Source organism: Podarcis erhardii (assembly GCF_964252035.2).
Source record: "Podarcis erhardii genome assembly, chromosome: 3".
NCBI classification, from domain to species: domain Eukaryota; kingdom Metazoa; phylum Chordata; class Lepidosauria; order Squamata; family Lacertidae; genus Podarcis; species Podarcis erhardii.
This window is the reverse complement of record NC_138507.1, coordinates 105101412-105119390: the sequence shown is the minus strand read 5'-3', so window position 1 is coordinate 105119390 and position 17979 is coordinate 105101412. Positions and strand designations below refer to the sequence as shown.

Below are 17979 nucleotides of genomic sequence, written 5' to 3'. Positions count from 1 at the left end.
CCCCAGTCCCAAGTTAAAAGTTTGCTTTCCCATCCACGGTGGTCTCCACCCTGCGTTCTTCCTTGCACCAGTCCCCCTGCCACTTTTATAGCCCCCATTGCCCAATGCATGTTAAGCCCCACGGTGCAGAGAGGTCACCGAGCTTGCAAGCGTGCTTAATAAGGGAGCTGGGCGGGTTGTAGGTTTGCACCAGGCGACTCCTTTTGCCCCCCTGCAGAAGTTGATCCGGCTCGGAAACGCCTTTTGCTTTTTCATTCTTTATTATTATTATTATTATTATTATTATTATTATTATCCCGAGGACGTTGTTTGCACCCCCCTCGCAGCCTTGGCTCTTTCCACACAGCCCTGCTGACATCTCTCTCTCTCCAAGAAGGCTTATCCAGCTATTCCCTCTCAGCCCAGGAACTTTCCATATACAGGAGGCGCATCCTAGCACTCGGGCGCTCAGCAGCGCCAGAACCGGCTTCCCTCAAGACTCTGAGCGGCTCCAGCCTCTTCCTAGGGACGCGCCCGCCCTTTCCCGCCCATAACCCCAGTTCCCACTGTCTGACTCCTTCGCAGGGGGCGCCTCGCTCCACAGCTCAGACTGTGCATGCCCGAGTGACGCATTGCAGGTACGAAGCCACCAATCAGCGGAGCCCCTCGGTCGTCCCCTTACTCGTACGTTTTGTCTTCCTCCGCGCTACGAAAAAGTCCCTCCTTTTCAAATTTATTTATATTCTTTTTTTAAAAAAGCTATGATTTCTCGTTTCTTGTCGATCCTTGTTTGTTCCTCGTCGAGTGGGGACGACTGACAGCATCGTGGCGGTGTGGGGAAGGAAAAGGGATAGACAGCCGCAGCGACGGTTGGTAACGGCTGCTTGAGGGCGTGGGGCCGGATCTCGTTTCGCCCCGCGCCGCGGCTTCTCTATGGTGATTTGGAAACGGGGGGGAGGGGAAGGGAGATGGGGCGGGTTAGGAGCGCGGAGGGATCCGGGAGAGCGGTGAGGTGGTTTATGAGGCGCTGCCGGCAGGCGCGCTGTGCTCAGTCTGAGGAGAGCTGCCGAGCAGTTAAGGTAGCAGGAGCGGAGGAGACGACTGACAGCGCGCCACTCCCGCCTACCGCGCTTAGCGAGGCTGCCTTCGTCTTCAGCGTTAGCTGCTGCCAAGCCCGGGCCAAGCCACCATGGTTAGCAAACGGGCGAGCGGGGAGAGGCGGTTTGCGTTTTAACTCGGATCGGCGGTTGGGCCGCGCGCAATCGGCGCCTTTTTAACCTGAGGCTGCTGTGAGGTGGTGGTGGTGGGGAGAGGACACCCGCCTCTCGGGGGGCTGTGGGGAGGCGCGGGGGGAGGTGGTTCGTTCCCCCCCCTCCGCTTGTGTGTATCTCAACGTTCCTCGGCTGGATTCAAAATTCAAACCACCGGCGACAGTTGTTTTCGGCGCCCTGCTGCTTTCCTCTCCCTCGCGTTTTGGACGAGAGAGATATACGCATATGCACAACCTCCATATAGTCGGCGGCAGTTTTCTGCCTAGTCGAGGGATTTTTGTTTAGGGGAAGAGCGGCTGAGAAGGCAGGCGCAGGCGGCAGTTGGCTGCAGCGGCGCGCGCGCGCGTTTATGTGGGGCGGGGTGGGTGCAACAGCGTCGTTATAGCAACCGAGATGTCACCGCCGCCCCTTCCTTGGCAGCCCTCGGCTTGGGGGTGGGGAGGCAGCTGCTGGAATCCAGAACCGCGATCGCTGATCTCTCTCTCCCCCACTACCTAAAAAAAAAATTAAGGCTTGAAGGCGTATTTGGGGAGAAATTCGGTGCATGCGGAACGGCGTGTTGTCGGGGAGGGGGCGGCTGCGAGAGGGAGAAGTTGCAGGGTGCTGCTGCTGCTGCTGCTGCTTGATGCATTGCAAGATCGCACCTGGAGGGATGGGGGATGCAGAGGGTATCCAAAACGGCTGCGCCAGGTCGCCGGCTTTGTTCGTCCTCAAGGGTAAGGGGGGAAAGGGAGAGCTGTAAGAGCAGATCGACCTTCGCATGAGAAAATGCAATCTGCAAAAGCCCAGGGGCTTGGAGTTTTGTGATGTTCGTGCAAGGAGCGGGGCGGGGAGGGTAGAATGAGGCAGACGGTGCCTGGGCTCCCCCACCCCTGTGCTGTTAGCTAAAGAGTGCGGTCCCGGTAACCCCTGAGATAATATAAACCGTTCGCTGTTCTTGTGTATCCTTTTAAAAAGTAAAGGTTTTTTTTTCTGTTGATGGCTACTGTCGAGCTGTCACGTTATTAAGTAAAACTTGGCAGGGTTATACCGAGTTGTCATGCGCTGGAATAAAGGCACTTATTTGGAAGGAGACTTGAGGCAATCAATCTGAGGGTCTGCTTGAACTATCCAGCAGCATAATGCAGAGGCTGTTGCTGCAGTTTTCCCTCTAGGCGTAAACCCTTGTGAAGAGAGAGCAGCTTCCTTGTCTAATGGCAACTGTGACTCCCGCTGGGAGCGCAGCAAGGATATGTAAAAGGAAAAAATCTTTCCATGCAAATTTTGCAGTAAGATCTTAAAGGCATTAGAAAGCTGGGCATGATTTGATACTCCTAGTCTTTTGCAAAGCAAGGGTGTGCTGTGTGAAGGAGATGGCTGCAGACCTCTGGCTTGGCAGTCATGGGTTTCTTTTCACTTCCTATTGAAGGAATTGCTTGGATGAGCTCAGTTAATACCTTTTCACTCAAGTGAAGTTGAATGATTTGTTTTGACACTTAAGGCTGTATGCAGATGTATTCATCAAGGGAAACTAGCTTTTCAGTGGCCATAAAAGTAGAGGTTCATATACCAAGGGATAATTTTAGATATTCAAAGCTATGAAGATTCCAGTTAGTGCTAGTATTTTGGGAACCTCATCTACGAGATGAGCATAATATATGAAAGTTGTTTTCTGTTACCCTGTGAGAGGCTTAATATTGACCATCTTCTAAATACTTTTCCATTCCTTAAATATATTGGGTGCTGTGTCTCGCAAACATAGTGACCTACCTGAGAGAAATTGTGCATTGCTTTAGATTTGGAGAGTAGATGTAAACCATTTTGTAAGCGTTCTGCAACATGTTTAATTTGGGTATGTCAGCCTCAGCAGCTGTCTCTTAAGCAGCCAACCCTGGACTATTATGAAGCTGTGCCTGGAATATGAATATATTGAAGGCTGGAAAAATCCAAGATGCCAGATCACAAATACTCAAAAAATAAAAATGTTGACACCTAGGAATATAAACTTACCGTTGGCCGGCCACTTGAGAACCAGATACTGGCCTAGATGGAACACTGGCCTAATTCCACAGACCCTTTGCATTCTTTAAAGGCTTCTGTTTTGAGGCATTGGAAATTTTTTAGTGCCTACCTATGATACCTTGTTTTCCCAGGTACTGTTTGTTTCTCAAGCAACGTATTGTGAGTAAATGGTCAAACTAGAGTAAAAAATTAATGGAGAAAATGAAACACTTTGAGGATCTTATCCAAAACTCAGGCTTTCTTCCTGGCGTCCTCCTTTTTGGAGCTCCTGTTGCATATATCTGTTGATAGCCATGCTGTTAGTATAGGTGTTGGGTTCAAAGCCTCCCAACAATAGAGCCCCTTCTCTATTGACAAATATTTTCTTCCACAGTATTCCAACCTGGAACCCCTTCACATAAGGATTACTGGTCACTATTTCCCCCTCTGTCCTCAATGGAGTTTGCCTTAAAGCATTTCCTCCCCATCTACACAGAAATAGCCCTTGGTTCCTTTTTTCAAAACTTGTCCGTAGCCTGTTGCTCACGACCTTCTACACTTTAAAAGTCTTTTTTTGGGGGGGGGGTGAAATTAGGGATGTCATGGAGAGAGATGGGTTTCACCAGGAGAGCTAAAAGCTATCATTATTTATTAAATTTGTATACTGCCCTTCATCAGTAGAACAAAACAATAATCCCTCTCCCACAAACACATTTAAAAGGGTATAGGATGTTAGTCAAAAGCCTAGTTGAAGAGGAACATTTGCACCAGGTGCCTAAAAGTATATAATGAAAGGCTTCCCTGCAGAGAGAATTCCACATAGAGTCACTGCAGAAAAGGCCCATTCTTGTGTTGCCACCCTCCTAACCTCTCATTGAGGAGGCACAGGAAGAAGGGCCTCAGGATGGTTGCAGGGTCTGTGTAGATTCCATTGCAGCTGAGCCTGCACTGAAGCTCATTAGTATGTTTCCTTGCAGCATAAGTTAAGATGCTTGTAGATGTGAATGGCAGGTAGTAGCGACACCTCAAAATTCTATTCATGCTATGATGTTTAGGTCAGATTGTTGTTTCTCTTGATAGAGCTACTACAGAATATTATAACTGGTAATTTTTAATGAAAGTACATGGTCAGTTCAGTGTATTAGTAGTACTCTTCTGTGGTGATGACCTCTTGGATGTGGGCCCCTCATTAATCCTAGCTTGCATAAAGGGATCCACTTTCATCTTGCATAGGCCTACCTCATATTTGAACTTGCTCACCTTGGCACGATAGAGGAGTGCTAGTTTACACCAGCACGTCATGATACCTTCCATTAGTTTCTGTGTCGTAATCTGAATTTCTCACACAACTTCCCCATAATACCATGCTTTTTAGTCTTGGATTACTTCATCTTGTAAGAAATGTTTCCTCTTTCTTTGCCACAAGTATATACCTAGACTCTGACCAGATGTTTGGAAGTATTCTATAAATGTAACACATATGAGCTATGTGTGCAATTGGAATGCACTCTTTCCAGGAAATATATGAATTGCAAAACTAGAAATTTCACCTCAAAGTCGATTTATTTATACTGGTTCTTCCTCCCACTCCAGTAATTTAAATCAATCCACCTTGCTTCACGGAGCAGGTCTATCTCTGAAACAGGTGAACAGGGTCCTTGATCATATGCAGAATGTACACCTTGTACCAGTGACACACCACAGTCTATTCAACTTACTGAAGCAAATCTTCTTGCCATACAAAGTTGCCGTACACTTCAAATGTTGCACAATGCAGCTCTTTGGCAAATAAGGGGTATAGTATATGCCTGAAATACCTCTCATCCCCCAAGCCCTGCTCATGTGGGTAAGGATGAAATACCTGATCCACCTCTCTCCACCCCACCTGACATACATATATTCAGAAATACACTTGATTCCTGTGAACCTGATTAACATACTCCATTTGTAATCAAGATCCAATAAGTGAGTTAACAAATCAATTTGAGGGTGGGGAAAATAGCCAAAACAGGAGCTTGACTTTGATTCTGGGCTACTCAGTCTTGCTGTTTTCGCTGTCTCAGTGAATCAGTTTCCTGAGGGGAAGTGAGCAGCAAGTTCACAAGACTTCTAAATGTTTTTTTTTAGTCATAGTATTAATGGTAACCAAGAGTGGTGCTTTTTGCAGGCTTCACTTCATGCATAGCTACCCCAGCATCCTCTACTTCCTTTCAATAAGTTTAGCTATATGTGTATAGCCATTTAGACAGTATATAAAAATAGATGGTGTTATGCTCAAACTCATAAAGTAGAAGTGAAGGGTATGAAGCAAACTGAGAAAGCCCTTTCTGTGTATATTTCTTTTGCCTCTTCCACCACACACACTCTTACCTAACTTGAGGCCACAGGGAGAGTTAGGATCTTGGTTTATAAAACTAAAGTCTGTCTTTGTTGAAATACATACTGAGGTGCACCTTAGGTCTGGTATCTTCAAATGGACTGCAGTCCACTACAGGGTTATGAAGTGCAGGCCTGTGTAGCTTGTGATTTGAAAGCCATCTAGAAGAAAGCTTACCAGCAACATACAATGATGCACCAAGGCTTCAAATATATTTGTGCCGGAACAGTTAAGTCCCATCCTTCAGTATCTTGTCACCTTTCTCTTTGGTAACTAAGCTATAGGAAGCTTGAATATCGGGAAGGCAGTTGATGTCATTCCACTTTGGTTCATATGTCTGTACAAGGAACTCCCTATTTGCGCGGTGGTTGCGTCCTAGGCATTTGCGTGTGTCAGCGGAGCATGCATCTCCCCACCCTTTTTCAAGTCGAAAATGACCTATGTGTCCATCAATTAAACATGCACAAAATGGTCACTGCCTGTAATTGGAAATTTATTGTATATCTAGTTGGAGATTGCAACTTAACCTGAAAATAATTGAATATGGGACTATAAAAGTGAAGATTACTTGAAAATGTGACAGATTTGAACATTAATTTCTGTTGTATCCAGAGAACAGTTCAGGTGGCCTGCTGGTGAAGGAGGTTGCTACTGCTCGGCTTAATAATGTTCAGTTAAAATTGGTTGACTGGTTCTGTGGTAGATTGGACTATGGTTCTGTGGCAGACTGGGCTGAAAATTAGTGTTCTGGACCTTTGTGTTTCCAGGTGCTACATTGGGCTACCATCATTCCTAATATTGGCTAAACTGACTGGGGATAATGAGGGTTGTCATCCAACACCATTTGGTGACCCGAGATTGAAGGGCAGTGTGCTAGATGATGCAAACTGAAATGCTTTCGTGTTATGACTAATCTGATGTAATATAACTTGGCTTCAGGTGGGGGATTTAAAATAAGACAATATAACCAACCTCTCATTTTGGTTCCAATAAAGATGTTATAGATAGTTTTTTCCAAGGGAGGTGTGGCATTGGTAACCTCTCATAAATTTTGGGATCCTTTGGAAAATAAGTAATGAAATCATACTTTTGAAAATGTTAGCTTGGTTTTATTGATTTCAAGATTCTTACATTTCATTGTATGATACTATTAATAAGTAATATTAATATTTTTGGGTGAATATGTTACTTAACACTTTATACTTGCATGCAGTTTTCACTAGGCTTTTTAAAAATTGAAGACTGATTTGTACGTATAGGGGTTTTTGTATTGTGGAGAATAGCCTTGTCATTTTACATAATATAAATTAATGCTATATTTAAAATCTGAAATACAATTGTAAGATACTGCTGAGTGCAACTTGAGGTTTTTTGGTGTTTATGAAACTGATGAATGCTAGTAGAATTTAAATTTTTTTTTCCATATCTCTTTCTTGGAAGAATTACAGTTCACTTTTGACAACAACAAACATTTCTCATTTATAGTAACTTTCCATGATGTAATAAACCATGATGCACATCTAAGATGTGTTTTTTTCTATAAAACCATTATTACTCTTAATGTTGAAAATTAAGTTTGCATTGAGGAAAATCTATATTTGCACCTGAAAGAAGCAGGATGTGGTTAAGATGTTTAAAATCCTGCTCGAATTTTGCTGTGGTTTCTGTGAACATATTGGACTTGAATCACATGGGAACTTTTGATGCAACCTGTAACATACAAGTATAGCTCGGTTTATGCTGCAGGAAGCCCCATTGGGGTTCTTCACATAACCCAGTAACATTACTTTTCCCCAAGAAGTGTATATTTTAAAGCATGATACCTATTGTGCATTATTTCCTACACAGTTTGCTTCCCAGTCCAAAGAATATAAATTCCCATTCAGTTTAAATTTGGTCAACAGGATTGCAAGTTAAGGTGGGGCTCTCCATAGAAATTGGCATATGTGCCCTACTCAAAGTCATGAGCTTGCTCAAGCTGAATATATGACAGGTTCTTTGTAATATCTGAAAGGATTATTCTATGCCTCAGATGAATATTGTTCCAGAGCTTCAGGGCAATTGAAAACTGCTCTTAGTGCCAGGGAATACATAGTACTGTTGATGTACAGTCTCTATAGTGTTATGACAAGTAATTGGCTAGGCCTCTAGTTCCAGTCATATCAAATGAATCCTTGATGCACAATTTAGTTTAGTTTTCTGGTTAAGTGACATGTCATCACATTTGTGAAATTTACTGGGTACAATATTGGATATCAATCTTTAGTTTTCCATTGTTACAATTCACTTTGATCATGCCCAACACAAAGCCGCTTCAGCACTGTGCTGTCTGTTTGTTTTGCATTATTTAATTTGAGGTAGAATATAGCTTGAGCAAACTGCCATCTGGCTTAGTTTCTCTGCTGCACCCAAGCAGTTGGCTGCTATGTAAGGGCAAGGGATGAGAGCTCAACCTGTCCCAGCTGTCAGCCAGAAAATCATCTGATGCAGATAACTCCTCTTCCCTTCATAAAAACTGCATCTGTATGAGAAGGGCATGCAGGACCACCCCCACCCCACCCCCATCAATTTGCAGCGGGCCAAGGGCTACTGGGGCATTAGACCCATTCTTTATTGAAAAGCAGTGCCCAGATTGAACCCAAGTAGACTTAATGTCCATTCAGAATTTTTTTCTGATTCTGGCATTCCCAAAATGATTCCTTGCCAAGCTTTATGTGAAAATAGCGGTTTTTTTAGGAACAGGCAAATCTGTAAGTAGGATGTCAATTTTCAAGGTACTAATTTAATTTCCCTTTATCTTTATAGGCTGATCAACTGACAGAAGAGCAGATTGCAGGTGAGATTCTAAATATACACTACTTGTAATCATGGTGATATAAAACTTGCGTAGTTTTCAGTTGATGTGCAACTTTGTAGTTATAAGTAGCTGTGATGCTATAAGTAGTATTGTAGAACTAATAATTAGAAGATAAACATTTCTTGTGTCACACAGCCTTATTTTTATCAGTACCCCTAATTTTATTATATAACTAAGAACTAACTACACATGACTTCCTGACATTCATAACTCACGGGATAGAACTGTTGCATTGCCTAGAATACTTGCTTTTCTTGCTGTAACAATTGGCATGTGTGCACTTCTGTACTACAAGTAGCGTACAGATTTACAAGCTTTCTCTCCTTGTGCAGCAAGTTACACAATCAGGATTCACACTGACTCCTCCCACCTTTGTTGCTATTAACCAAATAAGATAAAAAAATTAAGATACTAGTATTTTTGTTCGGGGGATTGATACTGTGTATGTGATTATTTAGATTTTTGTACCTCAGATCATTAATATTTGTCGAGTGGTAAAACTTTGCTTAATTCAAGCCCAAGTTTAATGTTCAACTTCACTTTTAAATTTTTTAAAGATGCTGCCACAACCCAGTAAGTTGAATAATGTAGTTATTCACGTGTATCCAGTGCAGTTAGGTTTAAAAGTCTCTTAACATGTATGATGCCAGTTTTTTAATAGTTTGTGACCACACCAAACTGTGGAAGTCAGCAAACAGTTGCATGGTAGCATCGAGAAATTGCATGCATGTGTAGAAAAAATACTTGTTCGTAGCTGGTCAGAATAAACATTGATTTTGTACAGTTCCTGTTGAACTCAAGCACTTAAATATTGGTGTAGCTAACATCTGCTGGTTAGTGAATCAAATCAACTGCTACACCATTTGTAGTCTTCTATTGATAGTGTTGATTTTATGTTTATCAAATAGCTCATTTTAAAAGTTCTCAAATCAGGTATAATTTATATTCATTAATACTTTTAAAGCATAGCTAACACTATGCTGGTAGAAGGATATTCCAAAAATTCAGGGCCTGCATTTATGTGGGACAAGATGGGTAAGCTGCTTTCCATGGACCAATGCATGTCAGGTCTCTAGAAAAGTGTCTAATGGCAAATGTTGTGATACTTTGCACTGATAATAGAAGGGGTGAACATTGTATGCTACTATTGTTAAGGTGTGTGTGAAAGTAGTGTTGTTGTTGTATAGATTCCTGTATAGAATGGGGGAAATTGTGAATTTAAGTTTTGGGGATGAGATGCCCTTTATTTAAAGCTGCCCTCTGAATATTTGAATATTACCAAGCGTATAAAACTCAGTTGTCTACTAACTTTGTTCAACGTGATCAACAATAAAAAGTAGCAATAAAAAGAAAGCAGCAGTTTAAAAAAAATTCTGTGGCTATTGAATATAGAGCAAGTTGCTGATGTAATCCTAATATCTTAGGAAAACATTTTTCATTTATTGTGATTTTAGTAACTTCCCTAAGTACAGTGGTGCCTCGCAAGACGAAATTAATCCGTTCCGTGAGTCTCTTCGTCTTGCGGTTTTTTCGTCTTGCGAAGCACGGCTATTAGCGAATTAGCGGCTATTAGTGGCTTAGAAAAAGGGGGGGGGGAGTCGCAAGAACTCGCCCAACGTTTCGTCTTGCGAAGCAAGCCCATAGGGAAATTCGTCTTGCGAAGCACCTGAAAAGACGGGAAACTCTTTCGTCTAGCGAGTTTTTCGTCTTGTGAGGCATTCGTCTTGCGGGGCACCACTGTAGTTTTAATACGGTAGGCAGAAAGCTTAATCCAGGGCATGTACTAGGTACTCCATACTTGAAAGGTATTTCCTCACCTTCCCTGAGGAAGTGGTTTACACAGTGGTTTACAAGAGTGGTTTACACAGTGGAAAAACAAATATTAGCAGGTCAGAAGCCTGTATAAACAAAAAGGTCTTCATTTATTGACAAGGCCTGTAGGGTTAGGTGGACTACAGACAGGGTGGACTATACAAGTGCCTATGGGTAGAATCCAGAGCCTGGATGCTGCTACCATAAAGGCCCTTTCTCATGTCTGTGCTGAATTATTGGCTGGACATAGAGATCCTTAAAGGTGTTAAAACTTGGGCAATCTCATGTAGAAGGTGGTCCTTCACATAAACCGGGCCCTAAGAAGTCATACTTTAAGAAATCATAATCAGCAATTTGAATTGTGTCCAGAAGCCCATCAACAGCTGCTATGCATATAATAAGTTTCTAGCAGGGTAGCTGTGTTGGTCTCATACAGCAAAAACGAGTCTTTTGAGGTGCCACATGACTGTTTTTTTGTTTTGCAAGAACCTTAAACTTTTTAAAAAAGATTAAGGTTAAAAGTGAATCTTTTGGCTACAGGCTAGGTTTAAACATAGCTTCCAAATTCCAGGAAGTAACAGGAGGCATGCATTAGATTTGCTTAGGATAGAGCCTTAGGATAGAGGCTGTGGCAGTGCAAACCTATGTTATCTTAGCTATCGACTCTTAAGTGGTCACCACTCAAAAGTATGAATTGTATGTGACATATTCCTTCTTTGCTACATTTCTCCAAGTCCTAAACTAAACCAAGGCAGAACCCAGTGAAATATTTTCCTGGACTCACAACATCATGGTGTGGGAGATAGAGGGATTTATATTTTCCTATGGCGGGGGAGGGGAGCTCCCTAATGTAGAAATCTATAACAGGGATTCAGTCTAACATTTTGTTTAAATCTTTCTCTGTGTGTGTTTACAGGGTTTGTAAAATGACATTTATACATGCATCTCCCAAAGTTGTTTAATACAGGGGGGAAATGCTACTTGATTCTGCTGAATGTGTAAACTGGTCTTAACCTTAACGTATTTGGCTCTTTCCTGGTTAACTAAAAGAAACAAATATCCCTAATGTAAAACTAAAAAGATACTTTAACTACTGAGAGGAGGGTTTTTTTTGCCATAAAGCTTTGGATAAACTGTTGAAACAAATAAAACAGTAATGAGTGTAGTAGTCTGAACTAATCTTTCAGTTCAAGCTTGAAACCTGCTTAAATGCTGTCTGAAGGTCATGGAAAAACAGAAACATGGGATGAGACTGCAGTATTTGGAGTCTCACTGTAATTGGAGTCAATTTAAAGCAGGGAAGGGAAGCTTTTGGCCCTCCAGATGTTGTTGGACTGCAGTTCCCGCCATCCATGACCATGGAACATGACTGCTAGGGCTGATGTGAGCTGGGAATTCTAGAAACATCTGGAGGGCCACATACTCTTCTTCACTGTTCCTACTTTTAAAAAAAGTTCAAACCATTTACTGATCTTGCCACACTAATTGAATGCAGGAAGATTTTTCATTTTTGGTTGCCAGAACCCACAGTACAATCAGTTTAGCAATGGGTCATCTATCAACGCAAAAAACTTCTTTTTCTTAGTCAAATTTCCAAGACTGATCAGTTAGTTCTATAAATTTCAAACTGTTTCACACGTGTGCTATGCCATGGTCATAGCAGTTTGTGATAAACTACTGTCAACACAGAGGTGAGCCAATCCAGGATTTTTCTATGGGCAGAAGGATAGGAAGGTGCTGCACATGGAAGAGAGAATTTGTGAAATTCTTCCATCCATATGAGCATCCATTCCACAACCCTATACAGTCATACCTTGGAAGTTGAACAGAATCTGTTCCGGAAGTTGGTTCGACTTCCAAAATGTTTGGAAACAAAAGCATGGCTGCAGGAACTTCCTGCAGCCAATCGGAAGCTGTGTCAGACGTTTGGCTTTCGAAAACAGGAACACTCACTTTCAGGTTTTGATTGTTCGGGAGCCAAGGTGTTTGAGATCCAAGGTACAACTGTATCTCATTCTATATATCCATTTTTCCATATATCTCCCCTTTGGGCAAATTAATACTGATATTCTTTTCCTATCAAAACTTCTGCTCTTATCTCAACAAGATTATCAGCATCTATCAAGCTCTGTTCTTTAACTATCAAAGAGGCTAGTTATCCTGTTTTTCTCTGCAGCTAAGCATCTAACCTTACCTGGTCGCCTTCAATAGGGGATTGAACAGTCTGTGCTCTTAAAATTAAGGGTAGAATAAAGTCTGTGAACATGCAGAGATAATGGAGGGCCTTTCAAAAGTATTCTTCAGTCCTGTCAGGAGAAAAGGTGTGGTATAAATAAATTAATAATAAAAAATGAAGTGGCATAAATCCGATGTAATAAAAGACTCAAAAATATATAGACCATTGTTCATTACTAGAAAAGGACATGAATATTAGGGAATGTGAGAAACCAGGTTGAAAAGTGATACTAGTAAAATAATAGATTCCTCTGGTTCTATACATGTGCAAAGTAGCTAGCATGCTATATACAGTGCACTGAAAACCTTCAGCAGAACAAATAGCTTCAAGGTGCTTCATAGGTAACAATTCATAAATGAAATAACAGTCAGCTTTGGAGGCTTTTTGGCCTGGAAACCTGCTACTAGGGCCATATTATTGTTCCCATAACTACCTGAGGACAATTATGGAGGAATAAAGGTACTCAGATTGTAAATGTAATGTAGTTGAATTGGTGGTAACCATTCAGGAAGTATTATGCGATTGTGGACAACTTCCTATGCTGTGACAGTGGAAAAAAGAAAATGGTACTCAGAATTACTAAGAGGGATTGAAAATAAGCAGCCTATCATAATGTTAGTATATGCAACTATGATGCTACCATGTTTGGAATTTGATGTATCTGGTCACTCCATGCAAATAAACCACAGGGAAGGATACAGAAAGGAACAAATGATGGATAAGGTATTAGAGAATCTTTTCTATGAGGAAATAATGGTTATGGCTTTTCAAGTACAAAAGAATTCAAACAATTGACACGCTGCAAACTGGTTGAAAAATTGGCTGATCACTTGTGAAAATCATGGGCCTTTGGTCTGATCTAGCAGGGCTGCTCTACAATTACATTCTTGGCAAGACTTTGCCACTTGTACACAATGCAGGCCAGCTTGAAAAACAACCCTGGTTTCTGCTCAAGGCAGGTTACATAAGAGAGTGTTCAGAAAATGTTAATACCTCAGATCTTGCTGAAACCATATTATTTGGTCCTGGATGTGCTTTAGTTTCTTTGGATTCATTCATTGTGCTTAATGCTTCTCAATACCTGTGCAGTTTAAAAGAGCTTGTAGAAATATAAAGTTGTACAAGCATATATTTAATTTTAAGCTGTCTAATCTTTATATCCTATAGAATTCAAGGAAGCCTTTTCGCTATTTGATAAGGATGGAGATGGTACTATAACGACAAAAGAACTGGGGACGGTGATGAGGTCACTTGGGCAGAATCCAACAGAAGCAGAGTTACAGGACATGATCAATGAAGTAGATGCTGATGGTAAGCTTGGACTAAAATAGTTAAGTTGCTCCAACACCAATGGCTTTCATTTAACAACCAAATTATCTTACAGGCAATGGCACAATTGACTTCCCTGAATTTTTGACAATGATGGCAAGAAAAATGAAGGATACAGACAGCGAGGAGGAAATTAGAGAAGCATTCCGTGTATTTGATAAGGTATTCAATTAATACACTCGGGAGGGGAAATATCTGAGAATTCAGAGAATTTTCATATTCAGTACCAGTTTTCTAGTTTCAGCTAAGTTAGCATCCACTCTCCATTTGGCTGAGTTGTTTAACTCAATCAGTTAAACTTAGTGCTGAGAAACAGGTCAGATTCTTAATCTCTGGAAGCCCTGATATTTCATATGAATTCAGATGCAACTTGAGCTGTGCTGGTGAGGCCCTGCTTAAAATATCTTATTTGGTTAACAAATTAGTGTCTACAAAAAGCAGGACTTCGGGGTGGTAGCCTCAGAACTGTAGGGGCTGTTCAGGTGATTTATTTCATAACATTTATATACTTGATTGTAAAAAATATATATCAAAGTGTCAGTTCTTTAAAACACTTCTTTGTACTCTCTCCTATAAATGCTTTTAGGAGGTTGGTTCCTACTGGTTTTGATATGTCTGCTGTTGATACATTTTATTGCTGAACCCATTTCATGAGCATTTTGAGAATTTGTTACTGTTTAAGATCTTATGTCCAGTTACTTTGTGACATTTCTGAAAAAGATCAAGTGACAGTTGGAAGTTGAAACTAAACCTCTCGTATGAGCTCTTGAACCTGTCATATATGTTCCCTGTGAGAACAGGCCTTTGGCCTGATCTAGTCAGCTGTTCCTGTGTTCTTACCCCATTAACAAATTGGTGTATGTTCGCAGAACAATTTTTAGATATTCTTGTTTCATATTAAGTAGTTCTTGCTGAGGCAGGAAAAGGAAGCCCTCAGATACTGTGACAACTCATAAAGAGTAGGCATTCATTCATATCGCTACTGCCCTGCAAAACCTAGGCTTGACTATGTTGGAACTAGTTCATAATAACACTCTTTACTCTAAACAAAATTTTTAAAAAATCCTTCCAGTAGCACCTTAGAGACCATCTAAGTTTGTTATTGGTGTGAGCTTTCGTGTGCATGCACACTTCTTCAGATACCATTCAGTAGCTTCAGATACTCGGTTGTGGAAGTCTAGTGATTCAAACCAAGCAACAAATCTAGCTAGTCAGCAACTGCATAATATGACTGGTTTCTGAAATTTAAATGGTATGTTTCTTACAAAACAATAAAGGTATAAACAATTCCAGGGAGAATTTACGTATTGGCAACACCATTCATAACTTGAGTGACCTGCATGTTGATTTTATACCCAAGGCAGTCCAAAATACAGATGGTGCTATAAATTTTAAGTAGCTCAAAATTTCTGGCCATGTTGTGCACCTCTAGGCAAGGGTGGGATTTGAAGGGGATAGTGGATTAAAAAATGGAAGTTATGCCTGATCAAGGCAGTTTCTGGCATTTATTTCCTGTTGCATAAGTACTAACTTGCACACACCTGAATATAGCAAAGCGCTCTCTACAAACTACTTGTAAATGTTTTACAGGATGGTAATGGTTATATTAGTGCTGCAGAGCTTCGCCATGTGATGACAAATCTTGGAGAGAAATTAACAGATGAAGAAGTTGATGAGATGATTAGAGAAGCAGATATTGATGGTGATGGTCAAGTAAACTATGAAGGTAAAATTGATAACTGATTTTCTCATTGACTACTATAGCCCTCATTGACTAATATAGCTGCCTGAACTTACTGGCCAGAATACAAAGAACGTTTGTTTCCATGCACATGTTGGGATATTCCATACTTGCATTCTTTGCTGCTTAAGCATTTGCAGCAAAGCTAGTATAGTTCAATATGGTCTAACTAACATTCTGCCACAAACTTAAATATGCTTAATTAATAAATAATGAATAATAAACTTTGCATATTTCTGTACAGTAGGAAAGTGGTCTGTTCTCAGTGTAATGCAGACAGTGACTTTTTATCATAGTACATAGCTGGTAGGTTTGTTCAGAAGTGCCATTGTAGTTTAAGTTGATCACTTATGTAAGAATAAACTCACTAAACAGATATTGCCCTGGGCTTAGAACATGCAGTTGGGCTATTTTATTTAAGGCATTTATATGCCACCCTTCAAAGTACTTATTTCAGGGCAGTTTCATTTGCATTATAAAAGCAAAACAAAATAATTAAAATATCATGAACTTCTAATGTTTGAAATACAGCATTCTTCTAATACTTAAAATACTAGCCATTAAAATATCTGTAAGGATAAAAAAAAATGCCTTAACCTAGTCCCTAAAAGATAGACATACTGGGAGCCAGGTGCCCTAGGAAACTAATATGGTGTGTCTAATATTTGAAATCTTCATGTAGATCCCTAGATGGATAGCTTTTCAGTTAGGTAGATAAGAAGTTTAAAAGAAGTTTTGAAAGAAAACTCAGTACTGTTTATTGATGCAAGGAGGGGAGCTACTAGTAGTCATAAGCTGTTATTTTAATTGTTGCTTTTAAATGTCTTCCAATGTATTTTGATTATTTTTTAACTAGCTAGTTTTTATTAATGTTGGAAGCTGCCTTGAATCCCTGCTTGGGAAAAAGGCAGGATATAAATCCATTTTTAAAAATCCTTATCATTTAATGTATCTGAAATTTATCTGCCTAAGTTGTACAGAGCTACCAGTAAGAGTATTTCTAATAAGTAGAAGCACTTAACGTAGCAAGTTGATCCTTAATACGAACATGTTGCAGAAATACTTGAATAAACATGACTGTCTCTTTTCCTCTACAGAGTTTGTACAAATGATGACAGCAAAGTGAAGACACTGTACAGAATGTGTTAAATTTCTTGTACAAATTGTTTATTTGCCTTTTTCTCTGTTTGTAACTTATCTGTAAAAGGTTTCCCCCTACTGTCAAGAGAATATGCATGTATAGTAACAAACTCATTCCTCCATGTTTTTCCCTTTATCTGTCATCCTGATATTTTGGGAAAATGATCAAAGTAACAAATGTTTGCATGTGGCTTACTCTGGATATTTAAGCCCTTCCACACTTCTAAAGCTAGATGATGTGTTGGTCAAATGAGGGAACATCTAGGTTATGCCTGTTTTAAAATTAGTTCTTTTAGGAAACTTAGCATGTTGTTGAAATGTAGTCTTAACTCTGTGTGGACTATGGACAGTCAACAATATGGAACTTAAAAAGTTTGCACTATTGCAAAACGGGTGTATTATCCAGGTACTCGTACACTATTTTTTGTACTGCTGGTCCTGTACCAGAAGACCTTTTATTCTATGGTTACTATGCTTTTAAAACTTTTGTTCAGCCACTTATTTTCAAAAGAATCTGCTTATGGCACAACTTGCCTCAAATCCATTCCAAGTTGTATATTTGTTTTCCAATAAAAAATTACAATTAACCCATATTGTTCCTCTGTCTCTTTAAACATTTTGTATATCTCTTGTCATGTTAATTCTTGATACTTCAATAGGAACTGCAGATACAGACTTAAGAATGTCGGGGAGATGGCCCATTGGAGCTTCTATGTTCGGTATTTGTTACCTGTAATGCCGCTATTGACACATGAAATCATTGATCTATTCTGTACGGACACACTCAACTGTAAGGGACTGGTTTTGGGGTGTTGCTGGAATTGGTTCTAAGTTGGGAGCTATGGCCATGGTGGTGTTTTCAATTATACCCACTACATTAATTTGATGACCTCTGATTGCATTACTGTAAAAAGCTGAAAAGCATTGTTTGCTTGAAGAATGGATTGGAAGCTTCAGCCTCTGTAGAGTGCAGCAGCTCATCTGCTAAGAGGTGTGGACAGATACTTGCATCATTTCTCAAAGCATAAGCACTGACTGCTGGTCTGTTTCTGGGCTCAATTCAAAGTGCTGGCACAAATGGCTTTGAGTATATCAATGAATGTTTCCTTTCATATGAGGCCTTCCTCCTCAACATTTATTATCTTCCAATGAGGTTCTGCTTCAAATTATATCACAGGGACACCAAATTAGCCTTTATCAGAAGCATGGCTTTCTGTAGCATCCCCAATGCTATGAACTACTTCTGCAGACAAATAA

General features: G+C 40.5%; 1 protein-coding gene across 1 annotated transcript; it reads left to right on the top strand.

Annotated features, from left to right (window-relative positions):
- The first annotated feature begins 999 nt into the window (after nucleotides 1-999).
- CALM2 (calmodulin 2) lies at nucleotides 1000-17313 on the top strand. The gene is made up of 6 exons (XM_081855101.1): nucleotides 1000-1171; nucleotides 8413-8443; nucleotides 13680-13823; nucleotides 13897-14003; nucleotides 15432-15567; nucleotides 16680-17313. Exons 1-6 carry the CDS (start codon nucleotides 1169-1171, stop codon nucleotides 16706-16708), a joined length of 450 nt encoding a protein of 149 aa, XP_081711227.1. The 5' UTR covers nucleotides 1000-1168; the 3' UTR covers nucleotides 16709-17313.
- The last annotated feature ends 666 nt before the right edge of the window (nucleotides 17314-17979 follow it).

Excerpts from the sequence above, each read along its gene's own strand:
- CALM2 (XM_081855101.1), top strand. Across the intron at positions 8,444-13,679 it reads GACAGAAGAGCAGATTGCAG|AATTCAAGGAAGCCTTTTCG; the intron begins GTGAGATTCTAA and ends TATATCCTATAG. Across the intron at positions 15,568-16,679 it reads TGGTCAAGTAAACTATGAAG|AGTTTGTACAAATGATGACA; the intron begins GTAAAATTGATA and ends TTTCCTCTACAG.